The sequence below is a fragment of the Eretmochelys imbricata genome, chromosome 9, assembly GCF_965152235.1.
Source record: "Eretmochelys imbricata isolate rEreImb1 chromosome 9, rEreImb1.hap1, whole genome shotgun sequence".
Lineage (NCBI taxonomy): Eukaryota > Metazoa > Chordata > Testudines > Cheloniidae > Eretmochelys > Eretmochelys imbricata.
The window spans coordinates 170,657-196,263 of NC_135580.1; the positions used below are offsets into that span (position 1 = coordinate 170,657).

Genomic DNA, 25,607 nt, shown 5'->3' on the forward strand with positions numbered 1-25,607 from the left:
TCAAGCAGCTCGTGATCGCTCTTCTCTCTATTCACCAATAGATGTCAATAGTGAGCTCCCTACTTTACAGGACTTCAGGCCATATGGCTAGGGCCCTACCAAATTCATGGTCCATTTTGTCAATTTCATGGTCATAGGATTTTAAAAATAAATGTCATGATTTCAGCTATTTAAATCTGAAATTTCACAGTGTTGTAATTGTCGGGGTCCTGACCCAGAAAGGAATTGTGGGGGAGTCGCAGGGTGATTGCAGGGGGGTTGTGGTACTGCCACCCTCACTTCCGTGCTGCTGCTGACGGCAGCGCTGCCTTCAGAGCTGGGTGGCCAGAGAGCGGCGGCTGCTGGCTGGGAGCTCAGCTCTGAAGACAGTGTCACCACCAGCAGCCGCGCAGAACTAAGGATGGCCTGGTGTGGTGTTGCCACCCTTCCTTCTCCACTTCTTCCTGCAGAGCTGGGCTCTCAGTCAGCAGCCGCCGCTCTCCGGCCGCCCCGCTCTGAAGGCAGCCGCGCAGAACTAAGTGTGGCATGGTCTGGTATTGCCACCCTTCCTTCTTTGCGGCTGCTGCTGGCGGGGCGCTGCCTTCAGAGCTGGGTGCCTGTCCAACAGCGGCCGCTCTCCGGCCGCCCAGCTCTGAAGGCAGCCGCGCAGAACTAAGTGTGGCATGGTCTGGTATTGCCACCCTTCCGTCTTTGCGGCTGCTGCTGGCGGGGCGCTGCCTTCAGAGCTGGGTGCCTGTCCAGCAGCCGCCGCTCTCCGGCCGCCCCGCTCTGAAGGCAGCACAGAAGTCAGGGTGCAGTACCACAACTGCCCTAAAATAACCCTGTGAGCCCCCTGCGACCGCCTTTTGGGTCAGGGCCCCCAGTTTGAGAAATGCTGGTCTCTCCCGTGAAATCTGTTTAGTATAGGGTTAAAGCACACAAAAGACCAGATTTCACGTGTTTTTCATGGCCGTGAATTTGGTAGGGCCCGACACATGGCATATGTTAAATTATGTAGCACATTTTCATTAGGATTGCCAGACACTGAAACGCAGCCATCCTTGGGACTGATAGCACAGCCGTTTTATGCCAGCAACAGTATGTAACTGCTTTGAGGAGAGGACAGAAACAATGTTTTCATCTGAATTACAGAGAGGAATTTAGTTGAGCAGAATGTAGTTACTTGTGTTGGAATTTGAACAGAATACTGGGATTAATACCCTTTCTCTTGTGAACAGTGCCATAGGAGTTTTGATCGGAAGTAGGCTGGGCCTGTGTTTTGTCTCATGTGACACACAACACCCTATAGTAGCATAGTACAGCTCAACACCATGCTGAAGCATTATGGATTCATAGATATTATGGCCAGAAGGTGCCTTTGTGATCATCTAGTTGAACCTCCTGCAAAACGTAGGCTGTAGGAATTCCCTGAATTAATTCCTACCTCAAGTCAATAGCTGTGGCAGAACTAGAGCATACCTATCTTTATTTAAGGATTTCCAGTGATGGAGAATCCACCATAACCCTTGGTGAGTTTTTCCAATGCTTAATTACTCTCACTGTTAATAATCTTTGGCTTGTTTCTAGTCTGAATTTATCTAGCCTCAACTTTCAGCCATTGGATCTTGTTATACCTTTGTTTGCTAGACTGAAGAACCCTCTACTATCAAATTTATGTTCTACATGTAGACACTTAGAGAGTGTGATCAAATGACCCTGTGACATACTATACCTTGGGGGAGCGTCTTTTAACCCCCATATTCCTCATCTGTATATAACTGTGATATTAAGCATACAAAGCATGCCTCGTAAGATATCAGGGGAAAGGTTATGATCTGCTGAAGGTCATTTCTCTATCCATACATGTATATCATTGATGCATATGAAGTTATGAGAACTGTGTTGTACGGGTGTCACTAAAACATGCTGTAAGTTGGGGAATCAGCCAGATAGTAGCTCCCCAGAGGCAACAGCAAGGAAAGTAACCAACGCCCAGGCAGGGTGTCAAACAACCCATCTACAACCACTGTCCAGCAAGGGAGCTACAATTCAATAACTCACCTCTGGTGCCAAGGGACCAGACTCAAAGAAACCTGCCTATGAGGCTGAGGTGACAGTGTCACACTCAGAGCGGATGCAGAAGAGTGGCCAAACTCTGACCACACTCCACTGGGCTCCCTGGGCTAGACTCTCTTCAGAGTCAGGGAACATCCCTTCTCGGTCCGCTGCTTCTTATGATTTTTCTTTGGCACTGGTGAAGGAGAATCGTGCCGAGAATCTCTCATGATGGGAGGAGCACTCCTCACCGAAGATGAGGTACTGGATGCAGAATCAGACCACCTCAGCTCCAATGAGGGATGGAGCGCCACCTCCATCAGGTGGAACGTCAACCTGTCCTCCCTATCCTTCTCTGTATGGGGCTCGAAATCCTGACAGATCTGGCAGCAGTCCCTGATATGAGGCACGTAAGACAACAGGAGAGCAGGACACTCTTAGGCACGGATTTGCTGCAGGAGGCACAGGGCTTGAGACCCAGGGACCAAGGCATGCCCCGGCACTGGGAGTGGACAAAAAACTCTGCTAACAGTGCGAAAAGCGCCAACTAACTATATACAACTAATCTACAACAGTCCAAACCAGAAAATTAAAGAACTGGGATAGGGAAACAAGGGAAAAGGACTAAACTAAGGTCACCGAGTAAGGGTTTGTCTACACTGGCACTTTCGTCGCTAACACTTTTGTCGCTCAGGGGTATGAATGACAAAAGCGTTAGTGACGAAAAGTGTTGGTGTGAACAGCACTTCGCTGGCGGGACCCGTGCTCCGGTGATAAGCTACGGCTCCTCAGAGGTAGTTTTATTTTGTCGCCGGGAGAGCTCTCTCCCGGGGATAGTGGCCATGCAGCACACCATACAACAGTGCAGCTGCACCGTCGTAAGGTGTGCAGTGCAGACGTAGCCGAAGAGTTTGCCAAAGTAAGAGCAGCTGTTCCAGCGACTGTCACGGGTGGTAAGAAGGAACTGAGATGGTGCGGAGCCAGCCGGGCCCCTTATAAGCACATGGCACTAAAGGGTGCTAGAGCTGGCCCCTGGATGCCACGGAGGGAAAAATTCGCTGGTGACTGTGCATGCAGCGCGTGTGCATCTAACGTGGAGTGGACGTGAGCAAGCGCTCGAAGAAGAAGAGGCCTGAACAATTGAGAGGGAAAGGGATTAGCTCCTGGTTGTTTAAAACAATTAACACCTGACAAACAAACGGGAGAAAAGCTCCATGAAATTGAATTAAACACCCCTATCCTTTCAAATGAAAGTGGAGAGACCTCCATCTCTAGTTCTTCCATCTTGCCAAAACTCCTCCAGCAAAAACAAAGAAGAGAACACATGCCACTCCTGATGGGTAAAAAGGAAGCACAAAAACATTTAAAAAAACAATAAAGAAAAGGCAGTAAGAGACAAAAGCTTTTTTCTTTTGTAAGAAAAACGTACCATCTAAAAGCCTCACTAAGTGACACCTCCAAAAGTGACTAGTGATTTTGAGGGGTCTCAATTTTTAGGTACCCAAACTGAGATACCTTAAAGTAGCCTGATTTTCAGAAATTACTGAGCATCTAAAAGTCACATCCTTTTAACGCGTTTCAAGTTGCGTACCTCAAATCACTTGTTATTTCTTAAAATTTAGGCCACTGGTGCTTTCAGAGCTTTAGCTAGAAGGCTTTAATTTTGATTCATGCTAGTTAGTATCTGATGACAATCTCAGAACACTTTATAATTCCAGCAACAGGCAGAGAAACCCATAAAAATACAGCAAGAATGCACTCTCTTTACTAATCCAGTATACAGCCAAGATGGATTTTTTCACAATCACTGCACATTAGGCTGTACATTTACAGGATTCCCAATCTACCAATATTTTGCAGTACTTTGTTCTCTCACACATGCTTATTACTTTTAACTCCTTGCCCCAAGATCTAACCTGAATTTAATTTAACTACACTGAACTTCTTTGGCCCACATATTAGTTTTTCAATGCTCCTCTATCACATAGTTGCTCATTATTTACTGTTCCTGCCAATTTATTGTTTGCGAGCTTAATTTCTTAATTCTACATCACCTGTATTTCAGATTATCTAATTAAAGACACACAAAAATATGTTGTACAATAAACTTTATTAGCTGTTCTCCTCTTTCTGACAAATGGAATGAATAATATTGATAGGTTCTTTTAAACCATAGGTAATTTGGTTGAGAAACTGCAATGAGGCTGTCAGAAGCACATCTTTTTTTAATAAACAATTGACTCCAAAAGAACCATGAGCAAGTACCAAACAATGTTATTAATAACTGGAGTATTTTTCACCACTGATGTTAGTTCTATATTTTGCAGAAATATATTTATAATTGCTCAGCTCAGAGGCCTGTGTCTCTCCAGTGCAGGGCCACCACGGAAGATATGACACAGATGCAATCTGAGATGTACATGAAAACTGACTGTTGACTCTGAAATCTCCCATTGGTTAAAACATGCACATCACATGGAAAAGAAAAAAATCCCAAAACCAAACATCTGAGATTGTTTGTAGAAAAGAGGAGAACTTGCCCATATTTTTTTCTTGTAGCTAATATCCCCCAGATGTTTTACCCAGCCACCATACCCCATTTCATTTCACATGATTAAGGAAGATAAATTCTAATTTATATTTATTCTCAAAAAAAACAAACAAAAAAAGCTAGGAGTAGGTGGGAAAAGAAAAATATATATATTTTATATATATGTGTGTGCAACTATGTAAAGAAAATAATTCCCATAGGTACAAGTTTATAGTTAAAGAAAGTTTTATAACAAAATAGGCAATTATTGTGAGTAAAATATTCATTTAAATCTGACACCCCTAAGGAGAGACACTATTTTAAACTACAAATCTGACTCTTTTCCTATTGCCTTAATGATCATCCATCACTGCAAGTGTTTTCTGTTTTGTTGCCAAAGAAAATTTGCTATTCATTTGTAAAATATAAGCTTCCCTAGCACCTAAACATGTTTTCGACTCAGAAAAGAGTGAACTTTTGTAAGATACTGTAAATAGTGTTGCATGAGTAAGATTAAAAACATTAAATATCTTTATCCCTAGCAACTGTATATGCAAAAAATGAATAAAAATAGACAATAAGAATATCATTATGAAATTTTGAAAATGAATATCCTTTGTGAATTAATGGAAGTTAATGAATACATTAATTTGGAAATTAAACAAAAGTTACATTAACTGCCTATAAAGAAAAATATTTGCTGTGACAACAGAAAGTCAACCCACAAACTAAAACTTGAAATTAAATGCCTTGACCAACCCATGCTATTATAATTAAAGCGTGCAAAGTTGCTCACGATTTACATCATTGGGTAAGATGCCTTTTCTTTCATATGTGATGCAATTTTAAAAGAATGTATGTAAATCTTTTCTGAAAATCTCTGAAACTTACTTTCCCTTAAACATTAAGGATTTTACCATACAATTCCCCACCCCTATCTTAATAGCTGGTCAGGCCATTTGACCTTCATGTTTGAAAAATGTCAAATGAACGCTACCACACAATAACACAAATTATTCAAACTAAAAGAGACACCAAATGTAAAAAAAATATGGGAACTGCAGAATGTGATGTTTAGTGTGTGACCCACACTGGAAAGAGCTAGAGGCAGGCTCAACTGAAAAGGGTTACAAGTTGTCAATGAGTAAGTGATGTCCGTTAGAAAATGAAAACCAAAAATCTCTCAATTTTCATAATTTTTCCTTTGCTGGTACCCAGATGTAAGGCCCAGACTGTTCTTCTATGATCTGCTTCACCTGGTTGTATATCTCTTCCAGTGTGTCTCCTTGGACAATAGCTGCAAAACATAGTATTACAGTGAGCAAGCATTTTTTACTAGCTTTCACCTTGCGTGCAGACATTCTCAGCCCCCTTCCCAGGGTGGGGATTTAACCAGACTGGAGAAGTAACAGACAACACTGGGATAGTGGTTTATTGTGAGCTAAAGGTGCGTGACTGTTCGGGGGTGTAGGGCTTCCCCAAGGCCTTTGAACTAGCCAGTGTACAGTGTATAGCGTCCTGGGGTCAAGAAGGAATTTTCCCACACTGTAGATTGGCATGTGCAGCTGGGTTTTTTTTGTTTTTTTGTTTTTGTTTTTTGCCTTCCTCAGATACCTCCAAGGATTGGTTTGGGGGTGATTTGTTATTTTCTGATTTTCGTTTTCTTCTAGTCCCAACTTTTGTGCAGGTATTCAGGACAGGAGGGTAAAAGAGCAGGGCTAGTTAATAATCCTAATCCAGACAAATAAATCATTGAGACTTGTAGCAAGTGAAATGGTGGTGTGAGCTTCCATGTAATGTAGATTTAGGAACTGGTCATCTGGATCACGAACCAGGACATGAAAAATAGGTCATCTGGTAGATTCTGGTTGCTAGCAGTGTCCATGATTTGGGATGGAAGGAAGGGGTTGACACATGCATTTCTCTAATCCTCTACATCTGAGGCTTGCTTTAGAAACAGTTAATAAAGTTACAATCTACACTCAGACCATACAGATTGTATATATTATCACTGAGGCTAGAGAAGCACTATAAATGAATTGAGGTGGGGTGTGTTCTGACCCAAATCAGATTAAAGTATGGTCTGATTTGAATCAGGACTAGGGTTCTTGCAACACTTTGGATCCAAATCACAAAAATCTTGATTGCAGCTTCGTCTTAACTGGGGTCTTCACCTCCAGGCTGAGAACCCACTTAATAGAGTTCAATAGGAAAAAAATGTATAATGCTGCTGTTTGGGGCAGGACACTGTATTCCTGTGTTTGTGTTAATACACACCACACTAGTACGATTACTGAGCTCTCATTACATGCTAACAGTTGCCTCTTACTCAGCTTCCTAACTCCCAAAACATTTAAAATCTATGACAGCATTTTATTTTACATTCAATGGTAACAAAGCTTCCTTAATGGCTGTTCTAATTCAATTTACTTGTCAAACCTCTTAGAAGATTCTTATTCATTTTACAATTAAAAATTTATGCCTTCTTTGTAAACACACATACATGCATTCTACATCATACCACTACCAAACATCGTTATTTCTGTTACTTGGCAAAATATTTTATCAATAGTCACTATTCAGAGCATCCCCTGTCGATATGGTGTTATAGGAACCATAGTAGTTTAAAATTATTTCTGATACTTGCATGATCATGTACACTACACATTGTACATGCTAGGTAGTATTATTAGATAAAGGTGAATTATAGGAGCTCTACTAGCTACCGGTATAATTATCAATACTGCAATAGTGCCCAAAAGTACCAATCAGAATCTCCCCAGCTCCTCAACATGTTGGTCCTTCGCTGAAGCTTGCCTCTCTATAGGGAGGATTGTTGAGAAGAGGCAATCAGGCTGTGCTAGACAGGAGACAAGGCAGAGGCAGTGAGGAGACCAACATGCAGCCAGTGTGTTTTGTGGCCAGGGCAATCATTGCCAAAGAGCCCCAGGTATTGAAGGAGAAAAGCTGGGCTATTGCAGATGGGGGTGCTGAGAAATTATTTTTTTTAAAACCAAGGGAATTAAATGTCCCAAAACTTTAAAGTTGTCCAATGCTGCCTTGTGCGCTTTTAGAATGTGGAGAGTGGCTAAATATATACCTCTGAAAACTAGGGAAGAGTTAAGGTATTACAAACTTAAAACTTCTGAAAACTAGGAATACAGAGTTAAGATACATGCCAACTTAACCTCTTTGAGTGATGCCCCAGGTCAGCTTTAACACACATGTTAGCATTCCATGTTTTCAGATAGTGCAGAGCACTCAGGGAATAGGGCACATGATCACTGTAGAGCAGTGTCTAACACTTTATCTTTACTGACACAAAACTTTTGACTTATGTTTAGGTAAGATGTACTGAACAGAAGCTACCTACTCTTGGCTTAGGCTCAAATAGAGTTTGCTCCATAGAAACAACCCCCACTTGCTAAATTTTACAACCCTTCATTCTCTTATACCAAGCCCCCTTCATTCTTATACATAGGGTTCCATTTAACATTAAACTTTCAGGTTTCAGAGTAGCAGCCGTTAGTCTGTATCTGCAAAAAGAAAAGGAGGACTTGTGGCACCTTAGAGACTAACAAATTTATTTGAGCACAAGCTTTCGTGAAATGAGCTGTAGCTCATGAAAGCTTGTGCTCAAATAAATCTGTCTCTAAGGTGCCACAAGTCCTCCTTTTCATTAAACTTTCACTTACCTTTTATTAAATCCACAGACCACTCTCATATCCCACCTCACTGATGATAATCCTATAGCAAGACCACCCCTATGGACTGCTACTGACACAACCGAGAGAACTAGGCACTGACTTGAGGCATAAGGGATCCCTCAAGGTACACATGCAGCCATTTTCTTTGATCACACACAGGGGAGAGGGCACGGAGAAGGGCAAGGCTGCCACAGACCACCTCATGTCACAATCACTGCTCTGCCAAGCTGTTCCAGCTAATCCCTCTACCATTCAAGACAGCTAAACCTATCAGTGAACACAGCTGGAGTGAATGTAGATAATCCCCAATGGCTATTGCCTGCTCCATGGGGGCAGAGTTACGGCTGCCTTAGTGTGTACCTTAACTCTGTATTTCCTTGTTCTCAGACGTTTAAGTTTGCATTACTGTAACTCTTAATTTTCTGGTTTTCAGAGGTTTAGCCACCCTTCACATTCTGGAAAGGCATAAGACACCAGTTGGTGACCTTTACGTTAAAAGTTTCCAGACTTTTAATATATAAATAAGACTAACGTTTCTAGTTTCAACAGCTAGCAAAAAGCGAAAAGTTCTCATGCTCTAAAGTATAAACTGGCACCAGCTTAAGTAAAGAAGAAATTTCGTCTCAATGTTAAACAGTGAATTGATACAAATATTTAATGAACAGTTGCAGTGCATTATGATGGTTTTACATGTTCTAAAACGTTCATCATAGACCAGTATTGGAGACAAGATATATAACTGAAGTTTATGGGCTCAGTCAGTTGTGACAATTCTTATGGTCCAGAAAACACAATTCCACGCTTTGAAGGGAACTGTAATGAGGGATACAAACCTGTGAAATGTTCAGTAAATTCTTGCTCCAGTTTCATGGCTCTCTCAAAGGTCTTCCTGGCTTGCTCCTCTGTTAAACGTTTGTTCATTTCCCTGAGATGAAATACATTATAAAATAATAAGCAGTTACCAAATACTGCTGATTCTTTTGAAATAAGGTTATTAAACTGCCCTCTGAATACGAATCCTAGAAAAAAACCAGCCCCATCCTGTTCCTGAATCTGAGATTTATTAAACTCTTGAAGGGAGACTTAAGTAAAGGGAGATAGTGGGAGTGCTGTAGACTAGCCTTCCATTTCTTGGCATCTGGAAAAGATGCTGGGGTTAACACTGAAACCCACTAAGCAACCTCAATATAAAATTAGAGGTTACCTGCCTGTAACTGGAAGTTCTTCGAGATGCATGGCCCTTGTCTGTATTCCACATGTGGGTAACGCACGTGCACCATGCGTCTTGAGTCTGGAAATTCTAACAAGCAATGTCCATTTTACACATATGTGCAGTAGCTTGCTTCGTGCTCCAGAGAGAGGGCATAAAGCATGATGCCAAAGATTCAAATGGAGGTGTGGTGATCAGTGACAGGACAAGATAGATGTCCCATTGAGGTACAGGCTTGAGAATTGGTGGAAAGGTCCTGATTAGGCCCTTCATTAATCTAACCACTGTAGGGTGAATGAGTGAAAATGGATTACCTGTCTACTGGAGGAAGAAAGGCACTGACTGTTTCAAGATGTACCCGTAGTGAGTTAATGAAGAGACCCGTGTTATTTTAATAACAGGAGATAATCTAAAATGACTGGGATATCAGCAGAGTTTGAGGAAGACTGATGATGTTGAGCCCAAGCACAAAAATGTTTCGATTCAGGTTGGTAGCAGCTCCTAGTTTAATCTTTGCAACTTTGAATAAGAATGGCTTGGATGGCTGTTGAGCAAGAGAGTTCTGATGCTCATCCAAACACCAGGCCATGAGGTGAAGTGGGTATGGATTGGGATATCTGATTTAGCTTCCTTCCAAGTAAGGGGAGCCGAGAAGAGATAGATCCTAACAGGAGGATGGACTGACAGTCTCAGAAGTTCTGGGAACCAAAACTCTTTAGGTCAGTTGAGTGCTAGTGTTGGGATTTTTTTCAAGCCCTTTTTTTACTTGGCTTCCTAAGAACTTAGTTCGACTCCAGCTTTCATCACTCAGGTATTTTTATTTGGCATACAGCAGTGCTATACTGAGTTGATCAGACTCAAACACAGTGGGGATGGATGCAGGATGTATCACAGCTCCAAAATTACACAGAAACCCTCTCCATTTATGTACATTATATTTCTCATTGCATTTACTATACATTGCATTACTCATTTTTGGATTGGCTTGGTTACTTTGCAGGAACCAATTCCTGTGCACGCACTGTCCATACTTCAAATTCATTTTTACCTCATCTTTACATTTACATTTGTCCCTTGTTATATAGTTCAAAGTAATTAGTTCCTCGGGTGTTCTCCCTCTTATCTTAGTTGGCTTAGACATTTTGTAGTCTTAACCTAGTGACCTATCTTATTTAGCACAAACATTTTGTTTTCAACCTGATGAGTCATTTACATCCCTAATTCTATCTTCCAGAAAATGAGGCCACTCTCTATGTGTTAATTACTCACATCGGGCCAGGCCTCAGCTACATTGCTCTGCTTCTGTCTTTCTTTTTATATTAGCATTTGTTTTATTTGCATTACACATTATATATATATATATTTTTTTTTTGTATTACACCATTATATATATATTTATTGCCCAGCAGCACATTTCTAAGGACCACTGTGGCAGCTATTATTTGAATCACCATTAACATTGAGCTTAAAGTACAAACCAGGAGGTGCAAACTCACTTCCTCTAGTATAGCCCATCACAGTGTTTTCTCTGTCCAAACAATATTATTTCTAATTGCTTGCTGCTTGGCTATTAGTTGGGCAATAGGCCCCAACTGCTTGAGTCTCCTTTGCACCAAACTAGTGGTTGTAGTAGGAAGAGGGCCTGAAACATAAACTTATGTATCAGAGGCCTGGTATGAGGCCTGAGGCCTGGGCTAAAGTAGTCAAAATTTTGCTGATATAAAGCAAAGTTAAGTTGTGAGCAGAGGCAGGCCCTGCTCACTGAATCTGGCGAGAACAGGGCTGATACTGCAGAAACACACATTCCTAAGAGGTGCTAGGCACAAGAATATATATGCAAACATATTCCAGAAAGGGGGTACCAGAACATCTCGATACCAAACACATTCCCCAAAGATAACAGGAACATGCTGACCCATCTTAAGGATAAGGTCAGGATGACAGCATGATGAATAGAATCATAGAATCATAGAATATCAGGGTTGGAAGGGACCCCTGAAGGTCATCTAGTCCAACCCCCGATAGAGATGATTTGATCGAACCAACATGTACAAGGCAATGGGTGGTGCTCTAATATGTCAGAGGGCGGCACCCTGATACATCAGAGGCAATACGTAACTTGTTTGTGTTGGTGTATAAAGATGTATCTCAGAGAGGGTGTCTTTGGCCAGCTGAGTGGGAAATGGAAAGTCCCGCCATTCACTGAGCTGCATCCATTGTCACAGGCATACATGTGTTAGTATAACTGTAGACATTGATCTGGGGAGTTAGGACTGTGCTTCGTTGACAATAAACCTGGCTAGCTCCCTTTGAACCTTAATGGATCTTTTGGTCATTGGGCGGTTCGCTCGATGTCTGCTGTGTCAGCTGTCTGCGCAGAGCTGGGACGACATACAGAGGGAACACACACGTATCCAAACATCTGACGACAGCGGTGTTAATGGACAAGGGAGGTACAAGTGCAAAGAGATTGGTCACCGGTGACTCCAAGTCAGTGTTGTCTGTCACATCCTTTGTCACGTTCTCCTTCATCTGCACACTAGGCCATAGGGCATGGGTTCCCATCTGAGTCAGAGAAGTGAGGTTTAGACAAAACCTATCCAGCCTCCCCAGGCACGGTGCTGTCCCCCCTGAGAAGCTGTGGTCTCCCAGAGCACATACTGTGTACCCGAGCTGTACCACCTCTTTAACTCTCCTTTTAATGACTAGTCAGGTGCAACCTCCTTCGCTTGTGGTCAGGTTTATATAGGCTGACCACTCAAAGAACCATCTGTGCCTGATTCATTTACAGCAGGCTGTGTTTATTTCATCTCCTTATGTTGCCATTTTATACTGGAATAGTGCTGTTTATAGGTCCCATTATCTACTGTACACTGTTAACATATACTAATTCTTTAGGATTCCCTGTTCATCTAGGAACAGCAATTATAATTGGCACACTTGAATTACTAATTTTATGTGGTGCCCAGGTCCAGCACCTTTTAGCCTTGCAAATTTTCTTTCCCAATATTATGAATTCCTTCTTCCACTAATGTGGTCCAGGTAAGTGTGCTGTCTAACAACCTTGATTACTCCCCTTGCTTTATCTTTTCTATTCCCTCCATTAAATGCATAACAAGCAGAGCTCTTAGCAGCAGAAACCACGCACCCTCAACCCTGCTGGGCATGCTCTAACTGCTGCGGCAGTATAAAAGGGAGCAGCCTAGCTCAGTCTGGGCTGACAACCGAGGAGGAAGGATACACCTCGCTGGCTCCAGCTGAGGAGCAGCCAGGTACCTGGACTGAGGGAGCAGGAGACGCTGAGGCCCAGGCACCTGTGGATGCTCTAGGGAGATTGCAGCCGCCACCTGAGGCACCCTGAGACCCCGAAGACACCCTGACTTCAGCTACAAGAGTCACGGTAGGAAGTAGCCCCAGGAGGGACTACCCAGGGTCCTGGCAACAGTCGGCGTGTTGCAGTGGATTCCATGCCGAGTTAGTGGCGAACTGCATCGCCACTACCAGGGCCCCGGGCTGGGACCCGGTGGAGCAGGGAGGGCTTGGGTCCCCCAACCTGGCTGCCCCTCCCTTTTGGGAGGGGGGCGTTTCCCATCAATCCCTGCTGCTATGGACTTTGGCCACTGGGCCTTGCTTCCCTGCCACCAAGGGGGGTCCTATCAATTTTGGCCATTAGGCTTTGCTTCTCTGCCATCAAGGGGAGCCCTATTGACTCTGGCCAGTAGGCCGCACTCCCCTGCCGCCCCTGGGGCACCCTACTGACTCCAGCCATTAGGCCACACTCCCCCGCAGATGAGGGGAGCCCTAGTGGTGCCAGCCATTGGATCACACAGGCCTGAAGCTGAGTCCAGTCATATTGACTTAACCGAGGGGCTACCACAACCTCACCCCCCTGTTCCATGTGACAGGGGTGGGAGGTACTGGCCCTGCAACAGAGACCCAAACTCCCGTGCCTCCCAGTATGGTTGCCACAGTGTCCCTTCTGGCTTTATACTTTTTGTGGAACACTTTTTAAAAAACATTTTATGGTAGATCACCATATTTGGGATCAAGAGGAATTTTTCCCTGGGTCAGATTGGCAGAGACCCTCGGGGTTTTTCACCTTCCTCTGCAGCATGGAGCACAGGTCACTTGCAGGTTTAAACTAGTGTAAATGGTAAATTCTCTGTAACTTGAAGTCTTTAAACCATGATTTGAAGACTTCAGTAACTCAGCCAGAGGTCATGGGTCTTTTTCAGGTATGGGTGGGAGAGGTTCTGTGGCCTGCAATGTGCAGGAGGTCAGACTACATGATCATGATGGTCCTGTCTGACCTTAAAATTATGAGTTTGGAGGTGCTAACTTTGGGCTGGGGCAGGGTGTAAAAAATTGTTCTTCTTAACCGCTGAGGATAGCACAAGATTCAGTGGGCTTAAATTGCAGCAACAGAGGTTTAGGTTGGACATCAGGAAAAATTTCCTGACTTGTCAGGGTGCTTAAGAACTGGAATAAATTGCCTAGGGAAGTTGTGGAATCTCCATCATTGGAGATTTTTAAAAGCGGGTTAGACAAACACCTGTCAGGGATGGTCTAGATAATACTTAGTCCTGCCATGAGTGCAGGAGACTGGAGTAGATGACCTCTCAAGGTCCCTTCCAGTCCTATGATTCTATCATTTGTTACTTGCCATTAAAACAGCTGGATTTTATTTACATACATGTTTGTTAATTATTCTGAGCCTGCTAAAGTACAATTGTTTTGCCTTAGAAAAAACCCAGACTTTTTTATATGCCACAACATTCAGCACCTTTTAAAAGTGTCTATTTGGAACATATTAGACCCATAAACTCTCAAACCATACAATACCTTCCCCAGTTGTCCATTTGGGCCCACAGATACCATTCAAATGCACCCCTTGTACTTCTTCAATAGCCTCAGGTACTACCCCAGTGTCCAAAGACAACACATTTTTCAGAAAGGTAGATTGATTTTGTTTAGTTCCAGATGGTGGTTTGTAGACTTTCTTTTTGTTTATTTTTATGGTGCAACTGGAGCCTGTTGTACTTCTGTGATGGTCTTAGGACTGATGCATTACCAACTGGACTGTTTCTAACCCTTGGGACCAAGTCCACACCCTTCACATTAGGGCACACAATGTTGTAAGCCTCCATCACTTCATGGCTGCAAATTTGTAAGACAAAGGGAAGAAAGCATTTCTCACTTCTTTCTTTCCTTACTTAAGTGAGTTTTGAGTTGGGTTATTTGAACCCAACTCTACCCTTTACTTCTCAGGTCTACCAAGCATACAGAGGGACCAAGCTGATTCAACACCAAGCATGAAGTGTACCACTTTGACTTTGGGAAAGGGTGGTAGGGAGCTTGATCCTGGATTATTGCTTTTAGATTCCATTTGATGCTTGGTTAGGTCTCCTTTGGCACTGAACTGCACCTTGGACTTCTGTACTTCCACCTTGTTGGTTGACACATTCTTCTTTCTCTGGTCTTATTACAAATGGCATTTTCCCCCCCAATCTGAACCAGGTGAGTTGCTCCAGTAACTTCCTCAATAAAGATGTTGAGATTTCAAGGTCCAAAATTGGTGTCTTCCATCTATCTTTTTTGGGGCTAACATATAAAAGGAATAGAAGCCTCTCCCTTGATATTGAGGTGGCACTTGATATTGTCCCTCTTCAGAGGAGAGAGTCTGCCTCCTGCTGAAGAATCAATTCATCAAAGTGGTCCCTAAAGTGGAGTCAGGAATGGGATTTGTGGGGAGGGAAGGAGAGAAATTGGATGGTGTAACCTTGATGGACGATTTCTAAAACCCAATCGTGTGTTGTGAGAGAGTCCCAATTATGGGCAAAAAGTGAGAGACAGCTCCCAAAGACAAGGAGGGTAGAAGTGGGTGGCTTCAATAACTGTGAGCACTTGTCATCAGAAGCAGCCCTTGGCCTCTGAACCCTGTGTCTTTTAGGTGGAGGTTTAACTGGACGCTGGTGGTAGAATGTTTGAGGAGGAGGCGGCCTTGACTGTACACCTGTAGTTCGTGTTTTTGTCTTCGGGACTGGAGTATAAATTCCCAGGAAATGGAGGCTCAATCTAGACTCTTTCAATGAGTGTAGGGCCTCATGCGTTTTCTTGATAAACAAATCTGACTTGTCAAAAGGTACGTCCTGTATGATGATCTTGACCTCTCTGGGGAACCCCGAAGAGTGAAAGACTCACACCTCATAGCTATGCCAGTGGCTAAGCTTGTAAGGATGTTTCTGACACTATCTTGCCTTTCTTGATAGAAGGATTGAAATTGGGTTCCACTCTTTTTGAGATGGCCTTTCCCATTTCCAAGATGCTTGGAGGCAGATCACTGCATACAAGTGGATCACAGAGGTCTTAACATCAGGCTACATCATTCACTTTAGGTCTCTCCCTCCTTTCCCTGACCCTCTCCTGGGAGCCCTCTCATGAGCTTTTACTGAGACAAGAAATAGACTCGTTCCTTCGATTAGGAGTGATAGAGCCAGTCCCAGCTCCTCACAAAGGAAAGGGGTTCTATTTGAGGTATTTCCTTGTGCCAAAGAAGGATGGAAGGTGCAGACACATTTTGGATCTAGGGCTACTAAACAACTTTGTAAAGTCTCAAAAGTTCAGGATGGTGACTCTGGCAGCTATAATCCTTTCAGTAGAGGCAGGAGATTGGTTTTTGGCCCTCCACCTACAAGATGCTTATATCCATATAGCCATACACCCACAGTTCTCCTTCACATAAAGAACTCCCTTGACTGGTGGAAAAATCAACTCAACGTTGGTGCAGGCATTCCTTTCGTTTACCCAACTCTAGCAACAACTGTGACAACATATGCATCCCTATTGGATTGGGGAGCTTACCTCGATACACTCATGGCTCAGGATAGATGGTCACCTCAGGAAACCACTCTCCACATGAACCTGTTAGAACTCAGGGAAGTCTGGACTGCTTGCCTTCATTTTCTATCCCTCATCAGGGGAAAATCAATCAGGATCACGATAGACAACGTGGCCTGCATTTTCTAGATCAACAAAAAAGGAGGAGCACGATCTCCCTCCATGTGCACAGAAGCAATAGAGTATAGCCCAACAGATCCAAATTTCAGCCATCTCTCTCAGTAGTGTTCAGAACACCACTCCACTGCCTATACTATAAGCAGGCATTTCTCCCAGGACTGTGAATGGGAACTGGAGTCTCAGTTTCTCCATGGTATATTCCAAAATTGGTGATTTCCAGAGGTGGGACCTCTTTGTTACCTCCAGGGGACCACTTGTACCCAATGCCATGGGCTCCCCTCAGCCACTTGGCCCCTCCTTTTGGCTCTGCTGAGGCTTATGGGACTCCTATTGCAGATGCCACAACTCCATTTTTGAGGCACACCACACATTGCCTACCCAGCATCCACTGGATCCATCAAAATACAAGGAGGAGGATGTTGATCTGCATCCTCAGGTACTGATGGTACTAACAGAATCTCATCCTCATCTCTGGATGAAGCAGTCACTCTATCCTCACCATCTCCACCAGGCAACCAGAGACAGTACTAGGAGCTACCTCAGAAGATAGCCAATAACCTTGAGATCTCATTAGCGAAGGTCCAGGACCCACAACACTGACTCCTGGATATTCTGCAGCCTACAGGTCCTAGCAAGATGGCACTCTCAGTTAATGAGTCCATCTTGGAGCCAGCTAGAGTGGACTGGTATACCCCAGCCTCTTGCACTGCCATACACAAAGGGTTGAGAGATAATATTTCATGCCCACCATGGGAGCCAAATTTCTTTTCTCCCTCCAGCACTCAACTCTCTGGTGGTACAAGCAGCGATGGAGAGAAAAAGGTCACAACATCAGAAGACCACTCCACCTGACAAGGGTTCAAAGAGGTTGGACCTTTTGGGAAGAAAGGGGTGTTTTGTTTTGTTTTCCTCTGGAACCCTGCAGTTCTGTGTCACTATCAGGCCTTTGTTAGCAAAATATGATTTTAACAATTACTCCAGACTCGCAGACTTTAAGACAAGCTTCCCCATCAGGATAGATCCCCATGAGTGGGCTGTGAAGAGGAACAACATTAATCCTCTCGATACTTATCTACTAACTAGCTAGCTCACAACTATCTCATACACACTAGTACTGAACTATAAACAAGAAGCTAGCCAAGGCATGCTCAAGGCAGACACAGTAGGGTTCCATCTCCGGCTGAGGGGTTGAGAAGGATCTAAGGACAGTTCACCTGTGCAGGCCTATAAAGTCTGCAAGTCTGGGTTCTTCGGTGGTGTGTGGCACAAGGAGGTATAGGACATATGTAGGCCAAATTGATTCTGCTAACAGAAAATCTCCAATCAAGGGCTCGAGAAGTGCATGTGCACATGAAGGGACTAGAGTGGAGCACCCCTAGATACACTACTCAAAGAAGAAAAGATGGTTCCTGTCTCACTGAAGTAGTCTCATCTTCCAGTGTGGCAATGTCCCTGGAAGGATCAGGCTAGAGAAGAGAGGGTGACTGGGGGAGAGGGAGATAGATATCCTCCAGGGAAGTGTAAGTGTCCATCCATTCTGGTGTTTGGGGTGTTCCGATGAATGGGACTGACAGTTCCGATGTGTCCCAAAAGATTGCAGTTGGGTGGCCCTTTGAGAGACGGGCCAGTACCGCGAAAGAGTCAGGTCCTGCACTCTTAGATGGAGCCAGCAGATGTCAGTCCTTGTGCTTAGGAGTCAGAGCCACTGATGGATCCTTTTTCTTTTGCACTTTACCCTCCTGACTCGGGGTTTTCAGTGTTCCTGAGCCCTTAGGATCTACATGTGAAGGCTTACCCGACCTGATCAAGAAGGGATCTCATCTTTTATGAACAGATCTGGATGGGGATCTGTCCTTGTGACTGTGAGAGTGCAGCCTACTTTCACTGGAAGCATTGCATGAGGAGTCCTTGAGCTTAGCAGCAGTAGTCTCAGCTCCCAAGCTCGTGCTTGGAGGGACGCTGTTTGCCTCTTGAGGCCAGTGTAGAGTGCAAGCATCCTGCCTCGCATCAGAGTGTGGTCTCAGCCTTTTCCGTAAGGTGTTTCTTCAGTTGAAGCTCAGAAGCTTTGCGTGTTCACGGAGGAAAGGAAAGACAGATACTGCACTTTGCAGATACCCAAATGGTAGAGGCAGCTTTGGTGTTCGTTGTTCACAGTGAAGGAGCAAGGGCAAGAGAGAAACTTCCTGAAATCCAGGAGACTGGGCATAGTCCCAGACTCTGGAGAGGGACTCCCCAGTATGGGAAAAGAATTATACTAACTATACTATATTAAGTAAAACTATTTACTATATCTATTTATAGGCTATAAAGAGAAAACTGGAGAAATCTGTGGACACAGGGATTCTGACTCAGGTCATGCAGCTGTAAGAAGGAACTGGGGAGGATTTAGCTTGCACTGCCTCCTATGCCCACAGTCTGGAGCAAAAGGAGAACTACTGTGCATGTTTGGGCCAATGGATGCAGCTTGTTAGAATTTCCAGTCTCTGGTGGATGGCAAGTATGAGTACCCAACTGTGAAATACATATAGGAACTAGGAATTGAAGAACCACCCAGCCGTAAAATCCCCCTGGGAATTCAATATAGAAAGTTACATACACAAAACAATTTTTTTTAAAAGTGGGTTTTATATTATCTTTCAAATGATTTATAGATATGTTTTAAAAAACCTTCACCATCTTCGAAACAATTGAGCTTCAGGTACATTGTTTTTACTCACATGATGTTTTCCACTGATTTGGGTTTAATAAAAATGGAGATTGGGTACAGCTGGGCTATCTGCAACCTCTTGATCGCATTGCCAGAGACATCAAGAATGCAGTGTTTCCCCTAAAGCAGAAGGGGGCGGGGGAGAAGAAGGGAAGAGCGAAAAAAGTAAAGTCCTCAAGTTACACATGTGCATATTACATGCAATTTAGAAGTGAAAGCCTGGCCCCAATGAAATCAGTGGGAGTTTTGCCATTGACGTCAATGGAATCAGGATTTCATCATCCTAACAGTTTCCAGTTGCTGTCAAATTTATTTCAGTAGTACCCACTGATTAAAAAAATTATATTTAAGGATAAGGCATTATTCCAGTCAAAACTCCAGCCTTTAGAGTTGTGTTGGCCTTAACTAATTCTAATTGAATACGGGTTGATAACACTTTGCTTTATAACTGGAAGTGACACTGGCCTAGCTGTACAATGCCCTATTTTTCACATATCTGTCACATATGTAATGCAGTGTCAGTATTTCAAGAAATTACCTTGCCTTTTAATATTGGTTGGGGATTTTATTCTCTCAGTTTTAAATATACTAGAGAGTTGCACATTTTGTTCCTTCTAAGCATACTAGGCTTAGTGAATAGCACATACCAGGTGCTCCTTGCATTCCTCCATTCGTCCCACAAACTCCATAGGTGTCACCCACCTTTCTCCCTCTATTTCAGGGAAGTCTGTCCCAATGTAATCACCTTCACTGTTAAAATTTGTGCCTTATTTCTAATCTGAATTTGTCTTCGATTTCCAGTCATTAATTCTTCTTATGCCTTTCTCCACTGGATTAAATAGCCCTTTAGTACCTGGTATTTTTTCCACATAAAGGTATTAATACACTAATCAAATTACTGCTCAATTTTTTTTGCATTTCATTTTGCATGTAGTCCTTTAAATCTCACACAGTAAGGCTTTTTTTTGCAGCTTCTGAATAATTTTTGTTTTCCTTCCATACACTCTCCAATTTTTCAGCATCCTTTTTAGGATGTGGACACCAGAACTGTATGTAGTATTCCAGTATTGATCTTTCCTATTCTGTATACAGAGGTGAAATCACTTCCTTACTTTTGCTCACAATGCTCCCGTGTTTATATAGCCAAAGATTGGATTTGCTCGTTTTGCTACAGCATTGTATTGGAAGCTTATGTTGTTTGTTTACTATGATCCCTAAATCGTTTTCATGCATTTGGCTTTATTAAAAACACATTTTGTTTGCATGGACGCAGGTTATCAAGCACTTCAGACAGTTCTGTATATTACTGCCCTGTCTTCATCATTATTTACCATTCCATCAGTCTCTATCATCTGCAAATTTTATGTGCATTGATTTTACATTTATTTGCAGTGAAAAATATTGAATAATGTCAGGCCTATCAACAATCTCCATGGAACTCCATTAGGAACACCCCCATTCGATGATAGCTGCCTTCTGACTACTATTTTTTGATATCTATCAGCTAGTTCTTAATCCAGTTACCGTGTACTTTACTGAAATTGTATAGTGCTTAGTTTTTAATCAGAATGTCATGCGGTACTAAGTCAAGTGCCATTCAAAGCTCTAAGTATATCACATCTCTGCAGTTACCTTTTTCAACCAAACGTGCAGAATGCAAGTTTGAAGAAGATGGAGTACATGTTGCTTTTTGGTATTTATTAGAGATGGGGGGATTACGAAGTGTTAGGAGCGTGTTACTGACAGCACTGTAGGCAATATGAACATTGAAAGGAATGCCAGGGGTCTTTCCCCTTAACTTCTTATTTCCATTCTTTTAAGGTTTTGGGTGGATGAGGTGTATCCTGATGTAACTTTAACTGTCATTAAATGCACTTTTTGTTTGTGAATAGACAAGGTCTTAGTAATATGAGATGTCACTGTATCACTCTGCTGTTAAATCCTTGCTAGAGAAAATAGATCTTTGTGTGTGAAGGAGCAAGGTTTTTCTGTACATAATCGTATTAAAATAGTGGATAGAGTTGGTTGTGTGTATATGTATGTGTGTGTGTGTGTATGTATATATATATAGTATTCCTATTCTCTGTTTATAATTCTATGTATTTATGCTATTTATTATGCATGTTCAGAGGAGCAAGGTATATAAATGAGGACCTACCCATATAGCTGTGAAACTTGAAAATATAAATTCAAAAAATAGAAGTCAGACACTAGCACTAGATTTACCTTTTCTGCTACTTCCCGCACTGACTGGACACTTGTTCCATAAAGGTGATTGTTGTACTGGCCAGCCTCAATGAATTTGTGATCCTGAATATCCTTCTCCATTTGCTCTCGAGAGGTGACAAAGTGGTAATCCCGTCCATCCACCTCATAATCTCGTTTTGGTCTGGTAGTATCTTTAAAGATGAGTAAAAAGCTCTCTAACAAAGCTACAACTTTTACCACAAATTAAATGTTTTCTACAATACTTGGTGGCAAATATTTCCAGAGAATGTCTTCCATTTATACTTTAAAATTGTTAAATGAGAAATGGATACAAATTTCACACTTAAATAATTCTAGGAGGTAAAGACATGTCACAATATAAAAATTATTGAACTCAACACAGAGAGGTCACAGTAGGACTATGACAGAGCTTATTTGATTAAATTCGCTATGGTATTTGCTGGGACTTACGTGGAACGCATGATCCAAATTTGTCTGGAAATTCTGAGATTAAATCATCATTTATTCTGTCTTTCATGGGTCCCAAAACAATCACTGGCCGAGTGTAATTGACTGTTAAAGATAGATTGATAATGTTTCTTCATTATAGTCTGATCATTAAAACACCTTCAAATTTCACCAAAACAAGCTTTATTATAATTCTGATTATAGATTAGTTATATTATATTATACCATTAAGATACAGTTAAAACAGACAAAATTTATTCCTGGTGGGAGAAATTATTGAAGGTTGTAGGCCAATTTATACTCCTGGGGGAATTCTGTGTCACTGCGTGTACAAAGAATTCATATCCCCTGCAGATTTCTTTGCTTCTCCACATAAAAAATGACTTTCTGACAGGGTAGCAAAGGGAAGCTGCAAGAGCAGTCATGCACCACTCCCTAGCAGCGCAGGTACATCGTTTCAGGCAGCTGGCAGAGAGATAAATCACCGCAGGGCTGGGGACACCCCAGCCAGTGGCTTCTATCCTGAACCAGGATCAGCTACTAATCCCAGCTGGGCTGGAGGCAGGAGAGGACAGGACTTCCTTTTCCCCCGCAAGGAGTTGCTTGCGCTGTGTCAGACCCACCTCCAGAAACCTCCCCCAGCTGCAGGAAGCTCAGCATCCTCCCCTGCTTCCTGCCCCCATCTCTTCTCAGCTGTGGGGCGAGGGGTCACTGTACAGGGAGCTGCTCCCCCATCCACCTAACCCCCCCGTTCATCTGGACCTCCCATACCCAGACACCCTTGCCAAGCCTCAGCTGGTACATCCAGAACCTCCCTAGCCCTCCATACCTAAACTTCACCCCACTGAATCTCAACCCCTGCACCCAGATCCCCTACCACCCAACCCTGCACCCAAACCACCCCCCACAGAGCTCCCTGCAATCAAACCCCACCCTGATGAGCCGTACCCCTTGCACCACCCTGAGCCCCCACATGCAGAACCCCACACCACTGAACCCAACTAGCTGCACCCAGACCCCCACCAAACCCAACTTCCCCAGCACTGAGACCCCCACACCCAGACCCCCCTGCTGAGCCTCAACCACCTTCACCTGGAAGCCCCTTGCAGAGTCCCATTGCCCCTGCACCTGGAACCCGCAATGACCCTCTGCGCATCCAGATCTCCCCACATCTAGACCCTGCACTCAGTTGCCTGCACCCAGATTGTCCCACACAGAATCCTTTCACCTCACACCTGGATCTCCCAAAACTGAGCCTGCCTGCTCCACACCTGGTGTGCCTGGCACAGAGGGGCAGGGCCCGAGGGTGTGTCTGGGGCAAGCCCAGGTCTTGTGCTGTGTCAGCGTTGGGTGAAGCCTCACCGCTGAGTCCGTACCCTGGGGATGCGGGGGCTGCAGGGTTATTTTTATTATTTTTGTTATTTAGTAACAAATAAAACTAGCAGAATTTTAAAATATTATGCACAGAATTTTTAATTTTTTGGCACAGAATGCCCTCACGAGTAAATCTATACTGAAGTCAATGTGAGCTGCTGAGTGCTCCACAGCTTAGAAAAATTTATCACTTATTTACATGGTAAAGGGCAAGATTTTCAAAAGAGCTCATCATCCATCAGCTACATTTATGAATCTAAATATAGTTGCTGTATTTTCAGACTTGCTATTCTGAGAACAATGGGACCTGCAAGATGCTGAGTCTGACAAACATTGCAAATATCTTTGGGGACCAAATTGTATTACGTGTATGAACGGTTTATGTATGCAGCTCTGCGATGGCGGGGAGAGTTGCCAGAGCTTTACCAGGAACTATGAACAGTGGGGGATGATTAAGGTGAATCCCTTAGTCTTAAATACCTCCAGAGAGGTACCATTCCCTGGGGAGGCTTGCATATACTGGTTCAAACCAGATTTTGCAGACACCAACAGAAAAAGAAAGGGCTTTTGATTTAAAGCCAGATTTAAACTGACTCAGTGCCTTCTTTCTGATCCAGCAAATGGACAGGACCCTCTTGTCCAAGGGCCCCCAACTCCTGCGGAAGGCTTGGAAAGACTTTGGCCTATTAGGGCCCTGTAAGAGAGATGGGTAACCTCTCATAAGCTTTTAGCATGTGTATCAGAACTTTTTTTTTTTTTTAAAAATTCTCTTTAATGATTTTACCCTAAGAATAAAGATTCTTGCTTAGAAAGAGCTGTGTAGTAACTTGTAACTGCTGGCAATGCCCTCATAGCCCTCGAAGAGAGAAAGCAAAGCATAAGTGCTGGCCTAGAGGCAAACTGGCTCGCTGGGGATATTGCAGTGTAAGGCAGGGAGCTGTGCAGCCTTAAAACACCAGTTAGAAGGGAGAGAGATATGGGTCTCCACACAAGAGAGGTAATGGCCAGGAGTCAGAAACCTTAAGTGGGTGCCATTGAGGGACCATGGAGGGAGAATTCAGGTGCAGTTATCTTGACACTGAGCATGATGCTGATTCTGAGAAATCTTAGGTACTCTGAAGACTCCCCCTGAAGATCTCTGAGGATCAGGATAATTTTTAAAAGTACAAAAGCTTTATCTTGCTATAACTTTAAAGTGGACACTTTATTTCTGATGTACTTTACAAATGCTATTTTAATTATATACTGCACATGCAGAGTATTCTGAACAGACAGCCCTTTTACTTTCAGATTACAAATATCTGGTATAGATCCCGAACAACTCAACACCCAGTACCTCAGAAAATCAGTTCACAAATCTATAGCTATTTGCCTTTGTTCTGACCCCTTTCTAAGTCTGCAAAGAATGAAATGGTGGTTGCACCTAGACATAACTTAAAAATGTTAAAAAGCTGAGCAGGAATTTTGGCCAGTTCAAAATTAACTGTTATCCTATTAAGTTTTACAACATTTTGACCCCCCCCCCATTTTCAGACACATTTTTGAAGCAAATGAAAGTGGTCATGCAAAAATGCTGGGGTGGAAAGGGATATTTAGAGTAGGAACAAATAGCCTCCTTTTTTCACTAAAAGTTTTCAAAAACCAAAACATTTAAAATATTTAAATGTTTCTGTGAAAAGTTCAATTTTTGAAAAATAGTCAAATTCAGTAGAAAAAAATATTTTTACCAGCTACAGCTGGAACTTTAAACAGGTCAATAATTCAGTGAAATATTACTTTTTTTTGCTGTTCTGGAACCGGGAAATGGAATTAGAGCAGATTGGAAGATATTAGAATATTTAAAAATAGGTAATCAAGCTCTAGGATCTGATAGGATTCAAATTCAGATAAAAGTCTTAAAAATAAATTATCCCTGTGTAAAGTCAGTGGTGTATAGATATTACTAGCGACTAGCACTCATTAGTATTAGTGCCATTATAATGTATGTACTGGAATAATATTGTAATTCATATACTGTATAATAGATTTTTGGGGTGTTAAGTGTAATGTCAGTGTCTAGGGCAAGGGTGGGCAATCTTTTTGGCCCGAGGGCCACATCTGGGTGGGGAAATTGCATGCAGGCTGGGGTGGGGGTTGAGGTACAGGATGTGTGGGATGGGGGGAGTGCAGTGTGCAGGAAGGGGCTCAGAGCAAGAGGTTGGGGCAGAGGAGGGGTGCGTGGTGTATGAGGGGGCTCAGGGAAGGGGGTTGGGGTGCAGAGTGCAGAAGGGGGCTTAGGGCAGGGAGTTTGGGGTGCAGGGTGCAGCAGGGAGTTGGGGTGCAGGAGGGGTTTGGGCTCCAGCCCAGCACCTC

General features: G+C 43.1%; 1 protein-coding gene across 17 annotated transcripts in view; it reads right to left on the bottom strand.

Moving 5' to 3' along the window:
- Positions 1-4,128: 4,128 nt before the first annotated feature.
- DLG1 (discs large MAGUK scaffold protein 1) overlaps positions 4,129-25,607 on the bottom strand; it is a 451,639-nt gene continuing 430,160 nt past the window's right edge. For all 17 annotated transcript variants that reach the window (XM_077826706.1, XM_077826707.1, XM_077826705.1 and 14 more), the window contains 5 exons: positions 21,885-21,986; positions 21,432-21,604; positions 19,216-19,325; positions 9,105-9,196; positions 4,129-5,861 (listed from right to left, as the gene is read on the bottom strand). In XM_077826706.1, coding sequence (XP_077682832.1) covers positions 5,755-5,861; positions 9,105-9,196; positions 19,216-19,325; positions 21,432-21,604; positions 21,885-21,986 — 584 coding nt within the window. In that variant the 3' untranslated portion in view covers positions 4,129-5,754. The remainder of the gene's footprint in view (positions 5,862-9,104; positions 9,197-19,215; positions 19,326-21,431; positions 21,605-21,884; positions 21,987-25,607) is intronic.